The sequence below is a fragment of the Salmo salar genome, chromosome ssa19 (genome assembly GCF_905237065.1).
Source record: "Salmo salar chromosome ssa19, Ssal_v3.1, whole genome shotgun sequence".
NCBI classification, from domain to species: Eukaryota; Metazoa; Chordata; class Actinopteri; order Salmoniformes; family Salmonidae; genus Salmo; species Salmo salar.
In genome coordinates, this window is record NC_059460.1 from 66,628,713 (window position 1) to 66,646,601 (window position 17,889).

General features: G+C 45.4%; 2 protein-coding genes and 1 long non-coding RNA gene across 10 annotated transcripts in view; 2 read left to right on the top strand and 1 right to left on the bottom strand.

Moving 5' to 3' along the window:
* LOC106579418 (transient receptor potential cation channel subfamily M member 4) overlaps positions 1–17,889 on the top strand; it is a 115,916-nt gene that overhangs the window by 24,105 nt on the left and 73,922 nt on the right. For all 5 annotated transcript variants that reach the window (XR_006760774.1, XM_014159313.2, XM_014159310.2 and 2 more), the window contains exons 7-9: positions 6,571–6,635; positions 6,823–7,056; positions 7,341–7,443. Coding sequence is in view for 4 of the 5 variants with exons in the window: in XM_014159313.2 (XP_014014788.2) it covers positions 6,571–6,635; positions 6,823–7,056; positions 7,341–7,443 (402 nt within the window). In the remaining variant the exon portion in view is untranslated. The remainder of the gene's footprint in view (positions 1–6,570; positions 6,636–6,822; positions 7,057–7,340; positions 7,444–17,889) is intronic.
* LOC106579419 (piggyBac transposable element-derived protein 4-like) lies at positions 1,273–2,614 on the top strand. Its single transcript, XM_014159314.2, has 2 exons — positions 1,273–2,146; positions 2,295–2,614. Exons 1-2 carry the CDS (start codon positions 1,273–1,275, stop codon positions 2,612–2,614), a joined length of 1,194 nt encoding a protein of 397 aa, XP_014014789.2.
* LOC106579420 (uncharacterized) lies at positions 1,662–4,399 on the bottom strand. 4 transcript variants are annotated; one of them, XR_006760775.1, is made up of 6 exons: positions 4,209–4,358; positions 3,840–3,939; positions 2,836–2,974; positions 2,646–2,726; positions 2,312–2,494; positions 1,662–1,950 (listed from the first exon to the last, which is right to left on the bottom strand). It is a non-coding gene; the product is annotated as an uncharacterized lncRNA (long non-coding RNA). The 4 variants fall into 4 exon arrangements; XR_006760777.1 differs by having other exon boundaries at positions 2,646–2,686; positions 4,209–4,357; XR_006760776.1 differs by having other exon boundaries at positions 2,312–2,686; positions 4,209–4,359.

Below are 17,889 nucleotides of genomic sequence, written 5' to 3' on the forward strand. Positions count from 1 at the left end.
GACATAAACTACACTATGAATTAGCTAATAGCAATTACTATTTACAATTAATCACATCACGGGTTTGCTCACCGTTGATCAAAATAATTGAGTAAAACACTTTCTAGAAATCGAAAGTAATCCGACGATTAGTTTCAGCGCGCAGCCATGCATTTTTTCCTCACAGAAACCGAAGATAATAACAGACAAGATGAGTTCGGTCTGTTTATAGTATGCACGTTGAAGGGGTGTGTCTACTGTCGTTCACATCCCACCATTCATTTCCAGAAGTCCTCAAAAAATGAGTGAACTCTTACTCACCTCATTTTGTTATAACATCTTTGGTCAGACGATTACGTGAAACCCAGAATGCATTGTATGTCAACAAACATGGCTCCATACACATAGCTGGAATTAGCTTAGCTCATCATAATCAGTATAACCTTCAAATAAGTATTTTACACACATAATATGTGCCCATTACAATCTATGCAAGAATCGGAATGCATGATTTGTCACCTAGAATTGAAAACATGTGAATAAAACAGTAAATACACAAATAATTACCACACAAAACATTTTCTGATGGTGATTTATTGATACAAGTGACGCATGCCGGCAGTCAATCACGTACCCTCTCACTCTGAGCCATTCAGTGTTGTTGTTTATGTATGTAGCTAGTGAGCTAAGCTGTAGCATTAGCAATGTCTTTCAAAAGGAGACAACTCACAAATGTGGAAATTCTGGAGATTTTTTAAAATTCTGACAATGAGTCTGAAAGTCAGGAATCAGATTCTGACAGTGACAGTGAGGAGCTGCCCCCCAACCTTGTAGCCATTGAGAACCCTGAATCTGAGGTTCCCTTGTCCACTGACGAAGTACCAGGTCCCTTTGAAGATGCTGGTGGTGATGGAGGCAGACCGACAGTGGATGAAGTACAAGAGTTCTGTGGTAGCTGGAAGGCCGCCAGCCATTTCACCCCTCCTGGCCCTGCTGTTTGCTTTGACGAGTCCCAGTCTGGAGTGCAACGCCCCTTGCCATTTCCAACTGAGGCAGAGTGCTTCAAGTTGTTTCTGACAGAGGAGCTCGTGGGAAACATAGTACAGGAGACCAATCGCTATGCCTTGGAGCTACAGGAGAAGAGAGTGCCAGGAGTGAGGGGGAAACTCGCTAAATGGGTGACAACCACAATTAGTGAAATGTATACCTTCCTGGTGACAGTCCTCCTCATGGGGATAGTAAAGAAGAAACTAAAAGAAGAACTCCCTAAGAGACTACTGGAGCACAGATCCTATGTTTGCAACTCCCTTCTTTGCCACCCTCTTTTCCCAAGACCGCTTCCTAATTCTGCTGCGATGCCTGCATTTCGTCAACAATGCTACTGCCATCCTAAGTGACCCGTTATACAAAATAAGAATTGTTCTTATCAGCCTGACATCAGCATTTGGTCGGGTCTTTGTGCCATACAAGGACCTATGCATTGATGAGTCCCTGATGTTATGGAAAGGTAGGCTGGCGTTCCGTCAATATATTCTCTCCAAAAGGCACAGGTTTGGGGTCAAGTTCTTTGTCATGTGCGACGTGAAGACAGGATATGTCCTGGATATTATAGTGTACACAGGGTCTACCACTGACATCAAACATTATGAGGGGCTTGGGGTGTCTGGGTCCGTGGTGATGACCATGCTGGCTCCTCATCTCGGCAAGGGACACACTTTGTACGTGGACAATTGGTACAGCAGTCCCACACTCTTCCAGCATCTGCTCTCCAACAGCACAGGGGCCTGTGGCACAGTCAGGTCGAACAGGAAGGGGATGCCGGCATTCGGATGCAGGAAGATGCAGAGAGGGGAGGTGGAGTTCCAGGAGAACGGTCAACAGCTGGCAGTAAAGTGGCATGACAAAAGAGACGTCCATGTCCTCTCCACTGTCCATACAGCAACCATGTCGGCCACAGGGAAGGTGGACCACCTGACGGGAGAGAGAAAGATAAAACCAGATTGTGTGCTAGACTATAACCTCAAAATGGGGGCCGTGGATAAGGCGGACATGATAAACAGCTTTGTGGAATGCACTCGGAAAACGACCAAGTGGTATAAGAAGATATTTTTCCAGCTGATCGACACTGCTGTCCTCAACTGCAGCATAGTTCACCGCCAACTAACAGGTGAGATGATTACTGAACAAGGTATTTTTGTAATTGGATGTACAGTTCACATACAAATCCATTATGCAATTACAATGACAATATCTCACCAACCTACCCACTGCCTCATCATCCTCTAACTTTCCTCATCCTCCCCACTCCCTCATAGGTAAAGTAATTACCTACCAAAAATACAGAGAGAACCTCATGAGAGAGCTGTTGGAGGAGCACCACACCCCTCGGCGCCCCTCCACTGGGGGTCGCCCTGCTTTAGACAATCCCCTACGCCTCACTGCACGGCATTTTCCCTGCAAAGTCCCTCAAACTGCTGCTCAAGGTAGTCGCACACGGAGGCACTGCAAAGTCTGCCTGTCTGGCGCCAGGAGAAGTAAGCAGAGGAAGATGACAAAATACATGTGTTTAGCTTGTGATACACCTCTATGTATTTCACCATGCTTTGAGGAGTATCACATGCTCAAGCATTATTGAGCACATCTGCAGCAATAAGTGACTGACTGACCTGACAGGTGACTTGACAGGTGACCTGCCATGATACTATGCCTTTAGAGGTGGGGGTGGAAATGCAGTTCTTGTTCAGTCACTGCATGAATATTAAATATGGGTTATGCATATTCAATTTTTTGTCCTCTAGTAAAACAAGTTGTTGTTGAACCAACTACCAATACTTCAATAAAATAGACGACTATTACATATTGGCCTATGTGTTTTCTTGCTGTGTTTCCATCCAGTAAAACTGTTAAGGAGAGAACGTTAGCATACAAAAGCTGTCCTCAATCTTCAGCTCGAAAGATGTCCAGTTATGATATTGGCAAATACTGTTTGTGGTTTCTGAAAGTACAGAATAAAGAGGAATTATTAATTAGAATACAATATAAGGATATAGCAATAAAACAATATTACAAATAACATAATAAACACAGCTATAAAAATAGTTTATTGCATTGACAAAATCACAGATTTGAGTTATAACAGTAAGAAACTAACTTTTGAGCTCCACAAGGGGGCAAGGCAGGGCAGAACAGAGCCATGCTGAATAGACCAAATAAACAAACCATGGTCATATGTTTTATTTTATTTAACTAGGCAAGTCATTTAACAGCAAATTATTATTTACCTATGATGGCCTACACCGGCCAAACTCGGACAACGCTGGGCCAATTGTGCGCTGCCCTATGGGACTCCCAATCACAGCCAGTTGTGATACAGCCTGGATTTGAACCAGGGTGTCTGTAGTGATGCCTCTAGCACTGAGATGCAGTGCCTTTGAGCGCTGCGCCACTAGGGAGTCATAAGGCCATGTAGCTTCAAAATACAACACAAGCTAATACTTCTCCGACGCAACTAGCATTGTTTTACCGAGCTAATAGAAGAATGTAGCTAGCTACCTAAGCACGATTGAATATAACACCATGAAGGTGGGCCTCCCTGTGGCTCAATTGGTAGAGCATGGTGTTTGCAATGGTGTTTGCAACGCCAGGGTTGTGGGTTCGATTCCCACAGGGGGCCAGTACGGAAGAAAAAAAAAACGTATGAAATGTATTCATTCACTACTGTAAGTCGCTCTGGATAAGAGTGTCTGCTAAATGACTAAAATGTAAAGTTATAAAATGAGTAACGTCCCCTCGCTTATAAGAAGTATACATTATTCTCGCTACAGCATACGGAAACTATTATAACGTAATAAGGCACTTACTTAGAAACGCAGCATGGATTTGAACCAGGGAGTCTGTAGTGACGTCTCTAGCACCGTGCTGTGCCTTTGACCCCGTGCTGTGCCTTTGACCGCTGCGCCACTAGGGAGTCATAAGGACATGTAGCTTCAAAATACAACACAAGATAATACTTCTCTGACGCAATTAGCATTGTTTTACAGAGCTGATAGAAAAATGTAGCTAGCTACCTAAGCACGATTGAATATAACATAAAGGTTATAAAATGAGTAACGTTACCTCACGTGTCCGCGGTTATAAAGAATATACACAAATCTATTATGCTCCATACATACAGTACGCTACAATAGAAACGACATACATAAACTATTACAACGTAATAATGCACTTACTTTGATAGAAACGCACACATTTCCAAAGTTATTATTAGTAACGAAAACAATGAGGGCAACAGATGGAAAATGTGAACACGTGTGCAGATCCTGTTCTGACGGGAGATTAGCAAATGTCTGCAGACTTGAACTGCACAAACAATTGGAAAGTGCTTGGGGAATTTTGTCCGGGTCAGAAATGTCCCAAAAATTAAATTGTCCGCAAAAGTAAAAATGACTATTTTTATGTGAATGAATGAGGAGGCGGAACACACCTAAATTCAAACTGTTCTTAGAAAATAAAAACTTGTTAGAAAATCATTTGAAATTGAAGTTGAAACAGCCTATAAATAAAAACAGTCTGCGTGCTTTGGTTTGAGGGCAGCGTGGATTAAATGCACTGTTACGTAACAATCACATTCTGGAATGGAGAGAACATTCTAACATCACGTGCACAAAAAAACTCACGCTGTGGCAACCGTCAGAGATATTTGGAACTCACGCGTGAAAGGGTTAATCTTGTGTTACCACAAGGGTTCTGTATACTTCTGGCCCTTCTTTGGACACTGTGTTAACTAACCTCCAGACAAGCTTCAATGCCATACAACTCTCCTTCCGTGGCCTCCAATTGCTCTTAAATGCAAGTAAAACTAAATGCATGCTCTTCAACCGATCGCTGCCCGCACCTACCCACCCATCCAGCATCACTACTCTGGACGGTTCTGACTTAGAATATGTGGACAACTGCAAATACCTAGGTGTCTGGTTAGACTGTAAACTCTCCTTCCAGACTCACATTAAGCATCTCCCATCCAAAATTAAATCTAGAATCGGCTTCCTATTTCACAACAAAGCATCCTTCACTCACGCTGCCAAACATACCCTGGTAAAACTGACTATCCTACCGATCCTTGACTTCGGCGATGTCATTTACAAAATAGCCTCCAACACTTTACTCAGCAAATTGGATACAGTGCCATCCGTTTTGTCACCAAAGCCCCATATACTACCCACCACTGCTACCTGTATGCTCTCGTTGGCTGGCCCTCGCTTCATATTCGTCGCCAAACCCTCTGGCTCCAGGTCATCTATAAGTCTTTGCTAGGTAAAGCCCCGCCTTATCTCAGCTCACTGGTCACCATAGCAGCACCCACCCGTAGCAGGCGCTCCAGCAGGTATATTTCACTGGTCACCCCCAAAGCCAATTTGACTTTTGGCTGCCTTTCCTTCCAGTTCTCTGCTGCCAATGACTGGAACGAATTGCAAAAATCACTGAAGCTGGAGACTCAAATCTCCCTCACTAACTTTAAGCACCAGCTGTCAGAGCAGCTCACAGATCACTGCACCTGTACATAGCCCATCTGTAAAGAGCCCATCCAACTACCTCATCCCCATACTGTTTTTTATTTATTTTTGCTCCTTTGCACCCCAGTATCCCTACTTGTACATTCATCTTCTGCACATCTATCACTCCAGTGTTTAATTGCTAAAATGTAATTATTTTGTCACTATGGCCTATTTATGGCCTTACCTCCCTTATCTTACCTCATTTGCACACGCTGTATATATACTTTTTCTATTGTGTTATTGACTGTATGTTTGTTCATTCCATGTGTAACTCTGTGTTGTTGTTTGTGTCGCACTGCTTTGCATTATCTTGGCCAGGTCACAGTTGTAAATGAGAACTTGTTCTCAACTAGCCTACCCGGGTAAATAAAGGTGAAATAAAATAAATCAATAAAAAGTTCCCCCCCCCCCCAAAAATGTATTAAAATAAAATATAGTAACTTAATTTTATTTTTTTTTAATCTATGGCATTATAACCATTCAATGCTGTTATTATAGTCTATGACCTCTGACATCACCTAATTGTGTGCTGAAATGCCTAGAGTAGCTATTGCAGTTTCAGGTTGACATCGTGAGAGTGCACTATGCCATCCTGTGGTGATAGTAAAGCACTGCATGCATGATAATACGATTTTACAACTATGGCATCTGTTGGACCTCAGCCATGGCATAGTCTAGTTCTTCTGCCAAGTGTAGGAGAGCATGCCGGGCTAGCCATTACATGTCACATCATGTCTTTTCAATGAGCTTATCAAAATGTAAATTCAAGCACACAGAGTTGAAAAGGTAATCTTAGACGATTCATTCTTTAAGTGCAGTGACACACAATAACAAAATGCATTGCGCTAAAAACGTTGTTATTCTTAACATTATGTTTCTCTTATCTGTGTAGGAACCCTGTAATACACTAGTGCTTTCTTAGTTTACCTGCCAGAAATAGTAATGTATAGCTAACAGAAACCTTTGAGAAATTTCAAGCTGTTACTCAGTTGTTTTTGTTGGAAGTTGTAATAATTTCTGAACGTCTGTCTGTCAGGCAGTGGAAGCATTGACATCCCCGTCCTGTGCATGCTGATATCAGGAGAGACAACCATGCTGGAGGTACAATCACATGACTTAATTTCTTATAGTCTGAGTAGTTTTATTTACAAACCCTTTTTGATCATCAATCTATTAGTTGCTCATTGCTCTCTGTGTATATTGCAATGCTTGAATATCACCCTCCCTTCTCTCTCCCCCACTTCCCTCCTCCATCCTCCCTCCCCTCTTCCCTCTCTCTCCTTCCCAGCGGTTGGATCTCTCTCTGAGGAACTCCATGCCCTGGCTGGTGCTGGCGGGGTCGGGTGGTGTGGCCGACCTCGTCAGTGACGTCCTGGAGAGCCTATCGTCTGCGCCCCCTGTCCTGTCCTCCACCGAGGGGGAGGGGGAAGCGGGACCTAGTGTGGACCTTAAAGACAGAGTGGCCGAGAGGGTTAGGAAGCACTTTCCGTCTGAAACGGAGATGGACAAACTGGTAGAACGGGTAAGAGCAGGGGAGAATGTGGGGCAGTCTTTTGCTGCAAAGGGTAATTTTCTCAGCTAAGCATTGTCTTTCACGGCTTCCTCTCTTCATCTCCTTTCCCTCATTACCACAAACAGGTGAAAGGATTGGATAGGTTTTCAACATAATTATTTCAATTGACATTGAAAAGCCTGACCACAATAAAGACCCTCTCAAATATTGCCCTTGAACAGTGTTTGCCAAACTGGTCATCATACTATTTTCACCTACACCTCAGCATCTCTCCTCCTATCCCATGTTCACAGGTTCTGAGCATCTACCTGAACAGGGATCTGATCACTGTCTACCACGGAGAGCAGGAGGGACCAGATGACTTTGACACGGTCTTGCTCAAAGCCTTGGTTGGAGGTATGATACACCCTATAACCCCTGTTTCGCGAATGCAAGCATTGCATGAGTGGAATAATTTGACTTCAGCCCATATGTATCCACAGTTCACACCGCTGATCCATACTGTATAAGCTGATGCAGGACATAATTCCAAATCAAATCAAATGTTATTTGTCACATGCGCCGAATATAACAGGTGTAGACCTTACAGCGAAATGCTTCCAAGCCCTTAACCAACAATCCAGTTTCAAGAAAAATACAAAAAAAGTAAGAAATAAAAGAAACAAATGATTAAAGCGCAGCAGTAAAATAACAATAGCGAGGCTATATACAGGGGGTACCGGTACAGAGTCATTGTGCGGAGGCACCGGTTAGTCGAGGTAATTGAGGTAATATGTACATGTAGGTAGAATTATTAAGGTGACTATGCATAGATAATAACAGAGAGTAGCAGCAGCGTAAAGGGGGGGGGGGGCATTGCAAATAGTCTGGGAAGCCATTTGATTAGACGTTTAGGAGTCTTATAACCTCGGGTTAGAAGCTGTTTAGAAGCCTCTTGGACCTAGACTTGGCGCTCCGGTACCGCTGGCCGTGCAGTAGCAGAGAGGTCAGTGTATGACTAGGGTGACTGGAGTCTTTGACAATTTTTAGAGCCTTCCTCTGACACCGCCTGGTATAGAGGTCCGGGATGGCAGGAAGCTTGGCCCCGGTGATGTACTGGGCCATACGCACTACCCTCTGTAGTGCCTTGCGGCCGGAAGCCAAGCAGTTGCCATACCAGGCAGTGATGCATCCCATCAGGATGCTCTTGATGGTGCAGCTGTAGAACCTGTTGAGGATCTGAGGACCCATAACAAATCTTTTCAGTCTCCTGGTGTTGTCGTGCCCTCTTCATAGGTGTTGTCGTGTCCTCTTCACGACTGTCTTGGTGTGCTTGGACCATGTTAGTTTGTTGGTGATGTGGACACCAAGGAACTTGAAGCTCTCAACCTGCTCTACTACAGCCCGTCGATGAGAATGGGGGCGTGCTCGGACCTCCTTTTCCTATAGTCCACAATCATCTCCTTTGTCTTGATCACGTTGAGGGAGAGGTTGTTGTCCTTGCACCACATGGTCAGGTCTCTGACCTGCTCACTATAGGCTGTCTTGTCGGCGATCAGGCCTCCCACTGTTGTGTCATCGGCAAACTTAATGATGGTGTTGGAGTCGTGCCTGCCTGTGCAGTTATGAGTGAACAGGGTGTACAGGAGGGGACTGAGCACGCACCCCTGAGGGGCCCCCATGTTGAGGATCAGCGTGGCGGATGTGTTGTTACCTACCCTTACCACCTGGGGGCGGCCTGTTAGGAAGTCCAGGATCCAGTTGCAGAGGGAGGTGTTTAGTCCCAGGGTCCGTAGCTTAGTGATGAGCTTTGAGGGCACTATGGTGTTGAACGCTGAGCTGTAGTCAATGAATAATATTGTCACATAGGTGTTCCTTTTGTCCAGGTGTGAAAGGGCAGTGTGGAGTGCAATAGAGATTGCATCATCAGTGGATCTGTTGGGGCGGTATGCAAATTTGAGTGGGTCTAGGGTTTCTGGGATAATGGTGTTGTGATCCATGACCAGCCTTTCAATGCACTTCATGGCTACAGACGTGAGTGCTACGGGTTGGTAGTCATTTAGGCAGGTTACGTTAGTGTTCTTGGGCACAAGGACTATGGTGGTCTGCTTGAAACATGTTGGTTTTACAGACTTGGACAGGGAGAGGTTGAAAATGTCAGTGAAGACACTTGCCAGTTAGTCAGCGCATGCTCGGAGTACATGTTCTGGTAGTCCGTCTGGCCGTGAGGCCTTGTGAATGTTGACCTTTTTAAAGAACTTACTCATATCGGCTGTGGAGAGATCGTGATCACGCAGTTGTCCGGAACCAGTCCTCTATTTGTATATATTTTTTTCTTTCAAACATTTTATTTAGCCTTTTCCATAAAGACACAACCAAAAAGACCACAAAGCAATGAACATGTACAAAATGCATAAAAACAAAAAGACGGAGACAAATACACAGTCCCCTCCCCGATTTCATTACGGGGGACAAAAAAAACAGCAATGTCCATGTCTTCAGAGAGTAAAACAAGCTAGAATAGGCGAATGAGAAAATAATGTCTCTGCATTTTACAGGGATCTTTTTGACAATTGTTCTTCCATGATAAAGATGTATATCCCTTTCCCACCCCTCTCCCTATTCCCCTCACCACCCAAACAAATTATTAGAAGTATTGAATTCCAATGGTACAAATAGCAACACCCAGATGCTTGGTGGGTTATGCGTTGTCAATCCCTTTCAATAGCATATTTGCACACTCATCTCCTATAAACCGAACTACAGGGCTCCAGATACAGTGCCTTTGGAAAGTACTCAGGCCCCTTGACTTTTTCCAAAAATGTTTACGTTACACCCTTATTCTAAAATTGATTAAATAAATAAAAATCCTCAGCGATCTACACACAATACCCCATAATGACAAAGCGAAAACAGGTTTTTCTATTTTTTTTTGCAAATGTATAATTTATATTTTATTTTCACAAGTATTCAGAACCTTTGCTATGAGACTGAAAATTGAACTAATGTGCATCCTGTTTCCATTGATCATTTTACATTTACATTTCATCCTTGAGATGTTTCTACAACTTCATTGGAGTCCACCTGTGGTAAATTCAATTGATTGGACATGATTTGGAAAGACTCACAAGTGTCTATATAAGGTCCCACAGTTGACAGTGCATGTCAGAGCAACAACCAAGCCATGAGGTCGAAGGAATTGCCCGTTGAGCTCCGAGACAGGATTGTGTTGAGGCACAGATCTGGGGGGAAAAATATCTGCAGCATTGAAGGTCCCCAAAAAGACAGTGGCCTCCATCATTCTTAAATGGAAGAAGTTTGTAACCACCAAGACTCTTCCTAGAGCTGACTGCCCGGGGGAGAAGGTGACCAAGAACCCGATGGTCATTCTGACAGACCTCTAGAGTTCCTCTGTGGGGATGGGAGAAACTTCCAGAAGGACAACCAAATCTGCAGCACTCACCAATCAGACCTTTATGGTAGAGTGGCCAGACGGAAGCCACTCCTCAGTAAAAGGCACACGACAGCCCGCTTGGAGTTTGCCAAAAGGCACCTAAAGACTCTCAGACATTTACATTTACATTTTAGTCATTTAGCAGACGCTCTTATCCAGAGCGACTTACAAATTGGTGCATTCACCTATAATATCCAGTGGAACAACCACTTTACAATAGTGCATCTAAATCTTTTAAGGGGGGGGTTAGAAGGATTACTTTATCCTATCCCAGGTATTCCTTGAAGAGGTGGGGTTTCAGGTGTCTCCGGAAGGTGGTGATTGACTCCGCTGTCCTGGCGTCGTGAGGGAGCTTGTTCCACCATTGGGGTGCCAGAGCAGCGAACAGTTTTGACTGGGCTGAGCGGGAACTGTGCTTCCTCAGAGGTAGGGAGGCGAGCAGGCCAGAGGTGGATGAACGGAGTGCCCTTGTTTGGGTGTAGGGCCTGATCAGAGCCTGAAGGTACGGAGGTGCCGTTCCCCTCACAGCTCCGTAGGCAAGCACCATGGTCTTGTAGCGGATGCGAGCTTCGACTGGAAGCCAGTGGAGAGAGCGGAGGAGCGGGGTGACGTGAGAGAACTTGGGAAGGTTGAACACCAGACGGGCTGCGGCGTTCTGGATGAGTTGTAGGGGTTTAATGGCACAGGCAGGGAGCCCAGCCAACAGCGAGTTGCAGTAATCCAGACGGGAGATGACAAGTGCCTGGATTAGGACCTGCGCCGCTTCCTGTGTGAGGCAGGGTCGTACTCTGCGAATGTTGTAGAGCATGAACCTACAGGATCGGGTCACCGCCTTGATGTTGGTGGAGAACGACAGGGTGTTGTCCAGGGTCACGCCAAGGCTCTTAGCACTCTGGGAGGAGGACACAAGGGAGTTGTCAACCGTGATGGCGAGATCATGGAACGGGCAGTCCTTCCCCGGGAGGAAGAGCAGCTCCGTCTTGCCGAGGTTCAGCTTGAGGTGGTGATCCGTCATCCACACTGATATGTCTGCCAGACATGCAGAGATGCGATTCGCCACCTGGTTGTCAGAAGGGGGAAAGGAGAAGATTAATTGTGTGTCATCTGCATAGCAATGATATGAGAGACCATGTGAGGATATGACAGAGCCAAGTGACTTGGTGTATAGCGAGAATAGGAGTGGGCCAAGAACAGAGCCCTGGGGGACACCAGTGGTGAGAGCACGTGGTGCGGAGACAGATTCTCGCCACGCCACCTGGTAGGAGCAACCTGTCAGGTAGGACGCAATCCAAGCGTGCGCGGTGCCGGAGATGCCCAGCTCGGAGAGGGTGGAGAGGAGGATCTGATGGTTCACGGTATCAAAGGCAGCAGATAGGTCTAGAAGGATGAGAGCAGAGGAGAGAGAGTTAGCTTTAGCAGTGCGGAGAGCCTCCGTGACACAGAGAAGAGCAGTCTCAGTTGAATGCCCAGTCTTGAAACCTGACTGATTAGGATCAAGAAGGTCATTCTGAGAGAGATAGCAAGAGAGCTGGCCAAGCACGGCGCGTTCAAGAGTTTTGGAGAGAAAGGAAAGAAGGGATACTGGCCTGTAGTTGTTGACATCGGAGGGATCGAGTGTAGGTTTTTTCAGAAGGGGTGCAACTCTCGCTCTCTTGAAGACGGAAGGGACGTAGCCAGCGGTCAAGGATGCGTTGATGAGCGAGGTGAGGTAGGGGGAGAAGGTCTCCAGAAATGGTCTGGAGAAGAGAGGAGGGGATAGGGTCAAGTGGGCAGGTTGTTGGGCGGCCGGCCGTCACAAGACGCGAGAGTTCATCTGGAGAGAGAGGGGAGAAAGAGGTCAAAGCACAGGGTAGGGCAGTGTGAGCAGGACCAGCAGTGTCGTTTGACTTAGCAAACGAGGATCGGATGTCGTCAACCTTCTTTTCAAAATGGTTGACGAAGTCATCCGCAGAGAGGGAGGAGGGGGGGGGGGGAGGAGGATTAAGGAGGGAGGAGAAGGTAGCAAAGAGCTTCCTAGGGTTAGAGGCAGATGCTTGGAGTTTAGAGTGGTAGAAAGTGGCTTTAGCAGCAGAGACAGAAGAGGAAAATGTAGAGAGGAGGGAGTGAAAGGATGCCAGGTCCGCAGGGGAGGCGAGTTTTCCTCCATTTCCGCTCGGCTGCCCGGAGCCCTGTTCTGTGAGCTCGCAGTGAGTCGTCGAGCCACGGAGCAGGAGGGGAGGACCGAGCCGGCCTGGAGGATAGGGGACAGAGGAAATCAAAGGATGCAGAGAGGGAGGAGAGGAGGGTTGAGGAGGCAGAATCAGGAGATAGGTTGGAGAAGGTTTGAGCAGAGGGAAGAGATGATAGGATGGAGGAGGAGAGAGTAGCGGGAGAGAGAGAGCGAAGGTTGGGACGGCGCAATACCATCCGAGTAGGGGGAGAGTGAGAAGTGTTGGATGAGAGCGAGAGGGAAAAGGATACAAGGTAGTGGTCAGAGACTTGGAGGGGAGTTGCAATGAGATTAGTGGAAGAACAGCATCTAGTAAAGATGAGGTCAAGCGTATTGCCTGCCTTGTGAGTAGGGGGGGAAGGTGAGAGGGTGAGGTCGAAAGAGGAGAGGAGTGGAAAGAAGGAGGCAGAGAGGAATGAGTCGAAGGTAGACGTGGGGAGGTTAAAGTCACCCAGAACTGTGAGAGGTGAGCCATCCTCAGGCCATGAGAAACAAGATGTTCTGGTCTGATGAAACCAGGAATGAACTCTTTGGCCTGAATGCCAAGCATCACATCTGGATTAAATCTGTCACCATCACTACGGTGAAGCATGGTGGTGGCAGCATCATGCTGTTGGGATGCTTTTCAGTGGTAGGGACTGGGAGACTAGTCAGGATCGAGGGAAATATGAACGGAGCAAAGTACAGAGAGATCCTTGATGAAAACTTGCTCCAGAGCGCTCAGGACCTCAGACTGGGACGAAGATTCACCTTCCAACAGAACAACGACCCTAAGCACACAGCCAAGACAACGCAGGAGTGGCATTGGGACAAGTCTCTGAATGTCCTTGAGTGGCCCAGCCAGATTCCGGACTTGAACCTGATCGAACATCTGTGGAGAGACCTGAAAATAACTGTGTCGCAACGCTCCCCATCCAACCTGACAGAGCTTGAGAGGATCTGCAGAGAAGAACGGGAGAAACTCCCCAGATACAGGTGTGCCAAGCATGTAGCGTCGTACAGTACCCAAGAAGACTCAGTGCCATGCTTCAACAATGTACTGAGTAAAGGATCTGAATACTTATGTAAATGTGATATTTACGTTTTTAATTTGTAATGAATTTGAAAGGAAAATCTGTTTTTGCTTTGTCATTATGGGGTATTGTGTTTAGATTGGTGAGGAACAAAAATAATTCAATCAATTTTAGAATAAGGCTGGAACGAAACAAAATGTGGAAAAAGTCAAGGGGTCTGAATACTTTCCGAAGTCACTTTATATATTTTTTTATAACTAGATGCAGTACAACTGAAGGCGAAGGAGTTAGAAATGCTGTTCACTGCGAATCTGGTCCTGTACTGTAGTTGGCACGCACCATGTGCTCTTTTGAAAGGATGGGCCCCTATCTCTCAAAGGTCCTATGATCCATGTGTACAGGGGTGGTCAGCCAGTCACAGGGACGACAGCCCAACTTGGGATGGGGGGAGGTTTTAACGGGTGGAATATTGGAGGACAATTAGAGGTTTACTTAGTTGCAGCTACAGTATGCTTAACAGTGCAAATATCATGGTACTTCATAACCTTTTCACGTGTGAGTTTCAAATATCTCACATTTCGATTCTTGCATAGATTTTGATGGACACGTGTGTAAAATACTTTTTTGAAGGTTGTACTGATTATGATGATGAATGCTAAGGTAATTGACAGTTATGTGTGGCGCATATTTGTTGACATCATGCAATGCATTCAGGTTGTCATGGAAACATCTGTTAGACCAAAGATGTTATAACAAAACGCGATGAAGGGATGGTTCACTCGTCTTTCCAGTAAGCTTCCGGAAGTGAATGAAGGTAGACCACACCCCGTACAACATGCATACTGCAAACAGTATCAACTTTTATTATTTTTGGTTGACACAAAAAAGTGTTTTATTCAATTATTTTGATCACTGGTGAGGTCACCCGTGATGTGATGAATTGTAAATAGTCATTTTTATTTGCCGATTAATATTATGTTTCTGCCAGCCGAGAGTTAACTGTGTTAGGTCACTCTTGGCTCCTTTAGCGCTATGACTAATGTAGCCTAAATTTCCCGGTTTGGATGAGAATTGTGTTATGCTGTTGCTACTTCTCTGAGTGTCTGAACTTTGCATCCAGAAATAATTGAGGACATAATGTTGTAAACACTGTATTTGTGCAAAATGTTTCTCTGAAGAAACTGTGACCAGCTCAACCGCTGACTGTTATATCAATCGTAGCTGGACGTTCTAAGTGTTCTAATCACACCGTACACTGCACGGACCACTGTAGATTGATCACACCCGTGTGTTCATACATGTCAAAGGTTTAATGGTAGGTTTACAAATATATAGTAACAGTCAAATGTTTGGACACACCTACTCAAAGGTTTTTCTTTATTGTTCACCCATGACTGTGTGGCCATGCACGCCTCCAACTCAATCATCAAGTTTTCAGACGACACTACAGTGATAGGCTTGATTACCAATAACGACGAGACGGTCTACAGGAAGGAGGTGAGGGCCCTCGGAGTGTGGTGTCAGGAAAATAACCTCTCACTCAATGTCAACAAAACAAAGGAGATGATTGTGGACTTCAGGAAACAGCAGAGGGTGCACCCCCCTATCCACATTGACGGGACAGTAGTGGAGAAGGTGGAAAGTTTTAAGTTCCTCGGCGTACACATCACGGACAAACTGAAATGGTCCACCCACACAGACAGCGTGGTGAAGAAGGCACATCAGCTGCTGCCAACATACTGACTCAATCTCTAGCCACTTTAATAATTAAAAATTGGATGTAATAAATGTATCACTAGCGACTTTAAACTTGTTGTGAAATTGTTAGATTACTTGTTAAATATTACTGCATGGTCGGAACTAGAAGCACAAGCATTTCGCTACACTCGCATTAACATCTGCTAACCATGTGTATGTGACAAATCAAATATAATTGGATTTTTATTTAATTGTAGAATAATAGTGAAGACATCAACATTATGATATAACACATATGGAATCATGTAGTAACAACAAATAAAAATATATGCTGCTCCAAAAAATAAAGGGAACACTTAAACAACACATCCTAGATCTGAATGAAAGAAATAATCTTATTAAATACTTTTTTCTTTACATAGTTGAATGTGCTGACAACAAAATCACACAAAAATAATCAATGGAAATCCAATTTATCAACCCATGGAGGTCTGGATTTGGAGTCACACTCAAAATTAAAGTGGAAAACCACTACAGGCTGATCCAACTTTGATGTAATGTCCTTAAAACAAGTCAAAATGAGGCTCAGTAGTGTGTGTGGCCTCCACGTGCCTGTATGACCTCCTTACAACGCCTGGGCATGCTCCTGATGAGGTGGCGGATGGTCTCCTGAGGGATCTCCTCCCAGACCTGGACTAAAGCATCCGCCAACTCCTGGACAGTCTGTGGTACAACGTGGCGTTGGTGGATGGAGCGAGACATGATGTCCCAGATGTGCTCAATTGGATTCAGGTCTGGGGAATGGGCGGGCCAGTCCATAGCATCAATGCCTTCCTCTTGCAGGAACTGCTGACACACTCCAGCCACATGAGGTCTAGCATTGTCTTGCATTCGGAGGAACCCAGGGCCAACCGCACCAGCATAGCGTCTCACAAGGGGTCAGAGGATCTCATCTCGGTACCTAATGGCAGTCAGGCTACCTCTGGCGAGCACATGGAGGGCTGTGCGGCCCCCCAAAGAAATGCCACCCCACACCATGACTGACCCACCGCCAAACCGGTCATGCTGGAGGATGTTGCGGGCAGCAGAATGTTCTCCACGGCGTCTCCAGACTCTGTCACGTCTGTCACGTGCTCAGTGTGAACCTGCTTTCATCTGTGAAGAGCACAGGGCGCCAGTGGCGAATTTGCCAATCTTGGTGTTCTCTGGCAAATGCCAAACGTCCTGCACGGTGTTGGGCTGTAAGCACAACGCCCACCTGTGGACGTCGGGCCCTCATACCACCCTCATGGAGTCTGTTTCTGACCGTTTGAGCAGACACATGCACATTTGTGGCCTGCTGGAGGTCCTTTTGCAGGGCTCTGGCAGTGCTTCTCCTGCTCCTCCTTGCACAAAGGCGGAGGTAGCGGTCCTGCTGCTGGGTTGTTGCCCTCCTACGGCCTCCTCCACGTCTCCTGATGTACTGGCCTGTCTCCTGGTAGCGCCTCCATGCTCTGGACACTACGCTGACAGATTCAGCAAACCTTCTTGCCACAGCTCGCATTGATGTGCCATCCTGGATGAGCTGCACTACCTGAGCCACTTGTGTGGGTTGTAGACTCCGTCTCATGCTACCACTAGAGTGAAAGCACCGCCAGCATTCAAAAGTGACCAAAACATCAGCTTGGAAGCATAGGAACTGAGAAGTGGTCCGTGGTCCCCACCTGCAGAACCACTCCTTTATTGGGGGTGTCTTGCTAATTGCCTATAATTTCCACCTGTTGTCTATTCCATTTGCACAACAGCATGTGAAATTTATTGTCAATCAGTGTTGCTTCCTAAGTGGACAGTTTGATTTCACAGAAGTGTGATTGACTTGGAGTTACATTGTGTTGTTTAAGTGTTCCCTTTATTTTTTTGAGCAGTGTATTTTACATTTGAGATTCTTCAAAGTAGCCACCCGTTGCCTTGATGACAGTTTGCACACTCTTTGGCATTCTCTCAACCAGCTTCAGTCACCTGTAACGCATTTCAATTAACAGGTGTGCCTTGTTAATTTGTGGAATTTATTTCCTTAATGCGTTTGAGCCAATCAGTTGTGTTGTGACAAGATAGGGGTGGTATAGAGAAGATTTTGTAAAAGACCAAGTCCATATAAATGCCTGGAATATTTCAATTTTGGGGAATCTCTTATAAAATGGGTTAAAGTTATGTATAGTAACCCTAGGTGTGAAATAGTAAATAATGGCTACATCTTAGAAAGTTTTAAACTGTCAAGAGGAGTAAAACAATGTTTTCCACTATCGGCATATCTATTTATTATGGCCATCGAAATGTTAGCTGTTACATTTAGAAATCCGTGGCTTTTATGCTGATGATTCATGTTTTCTTTTAAAACCACCATTAAAATCCCTCCACAGCCTCACAAAGGATCTAGATACTTTTTCTAGCCCCTCTGGATTAAAACCAAATCATGATAAGTGTACTGTATTACGTATTAGATCACTAAA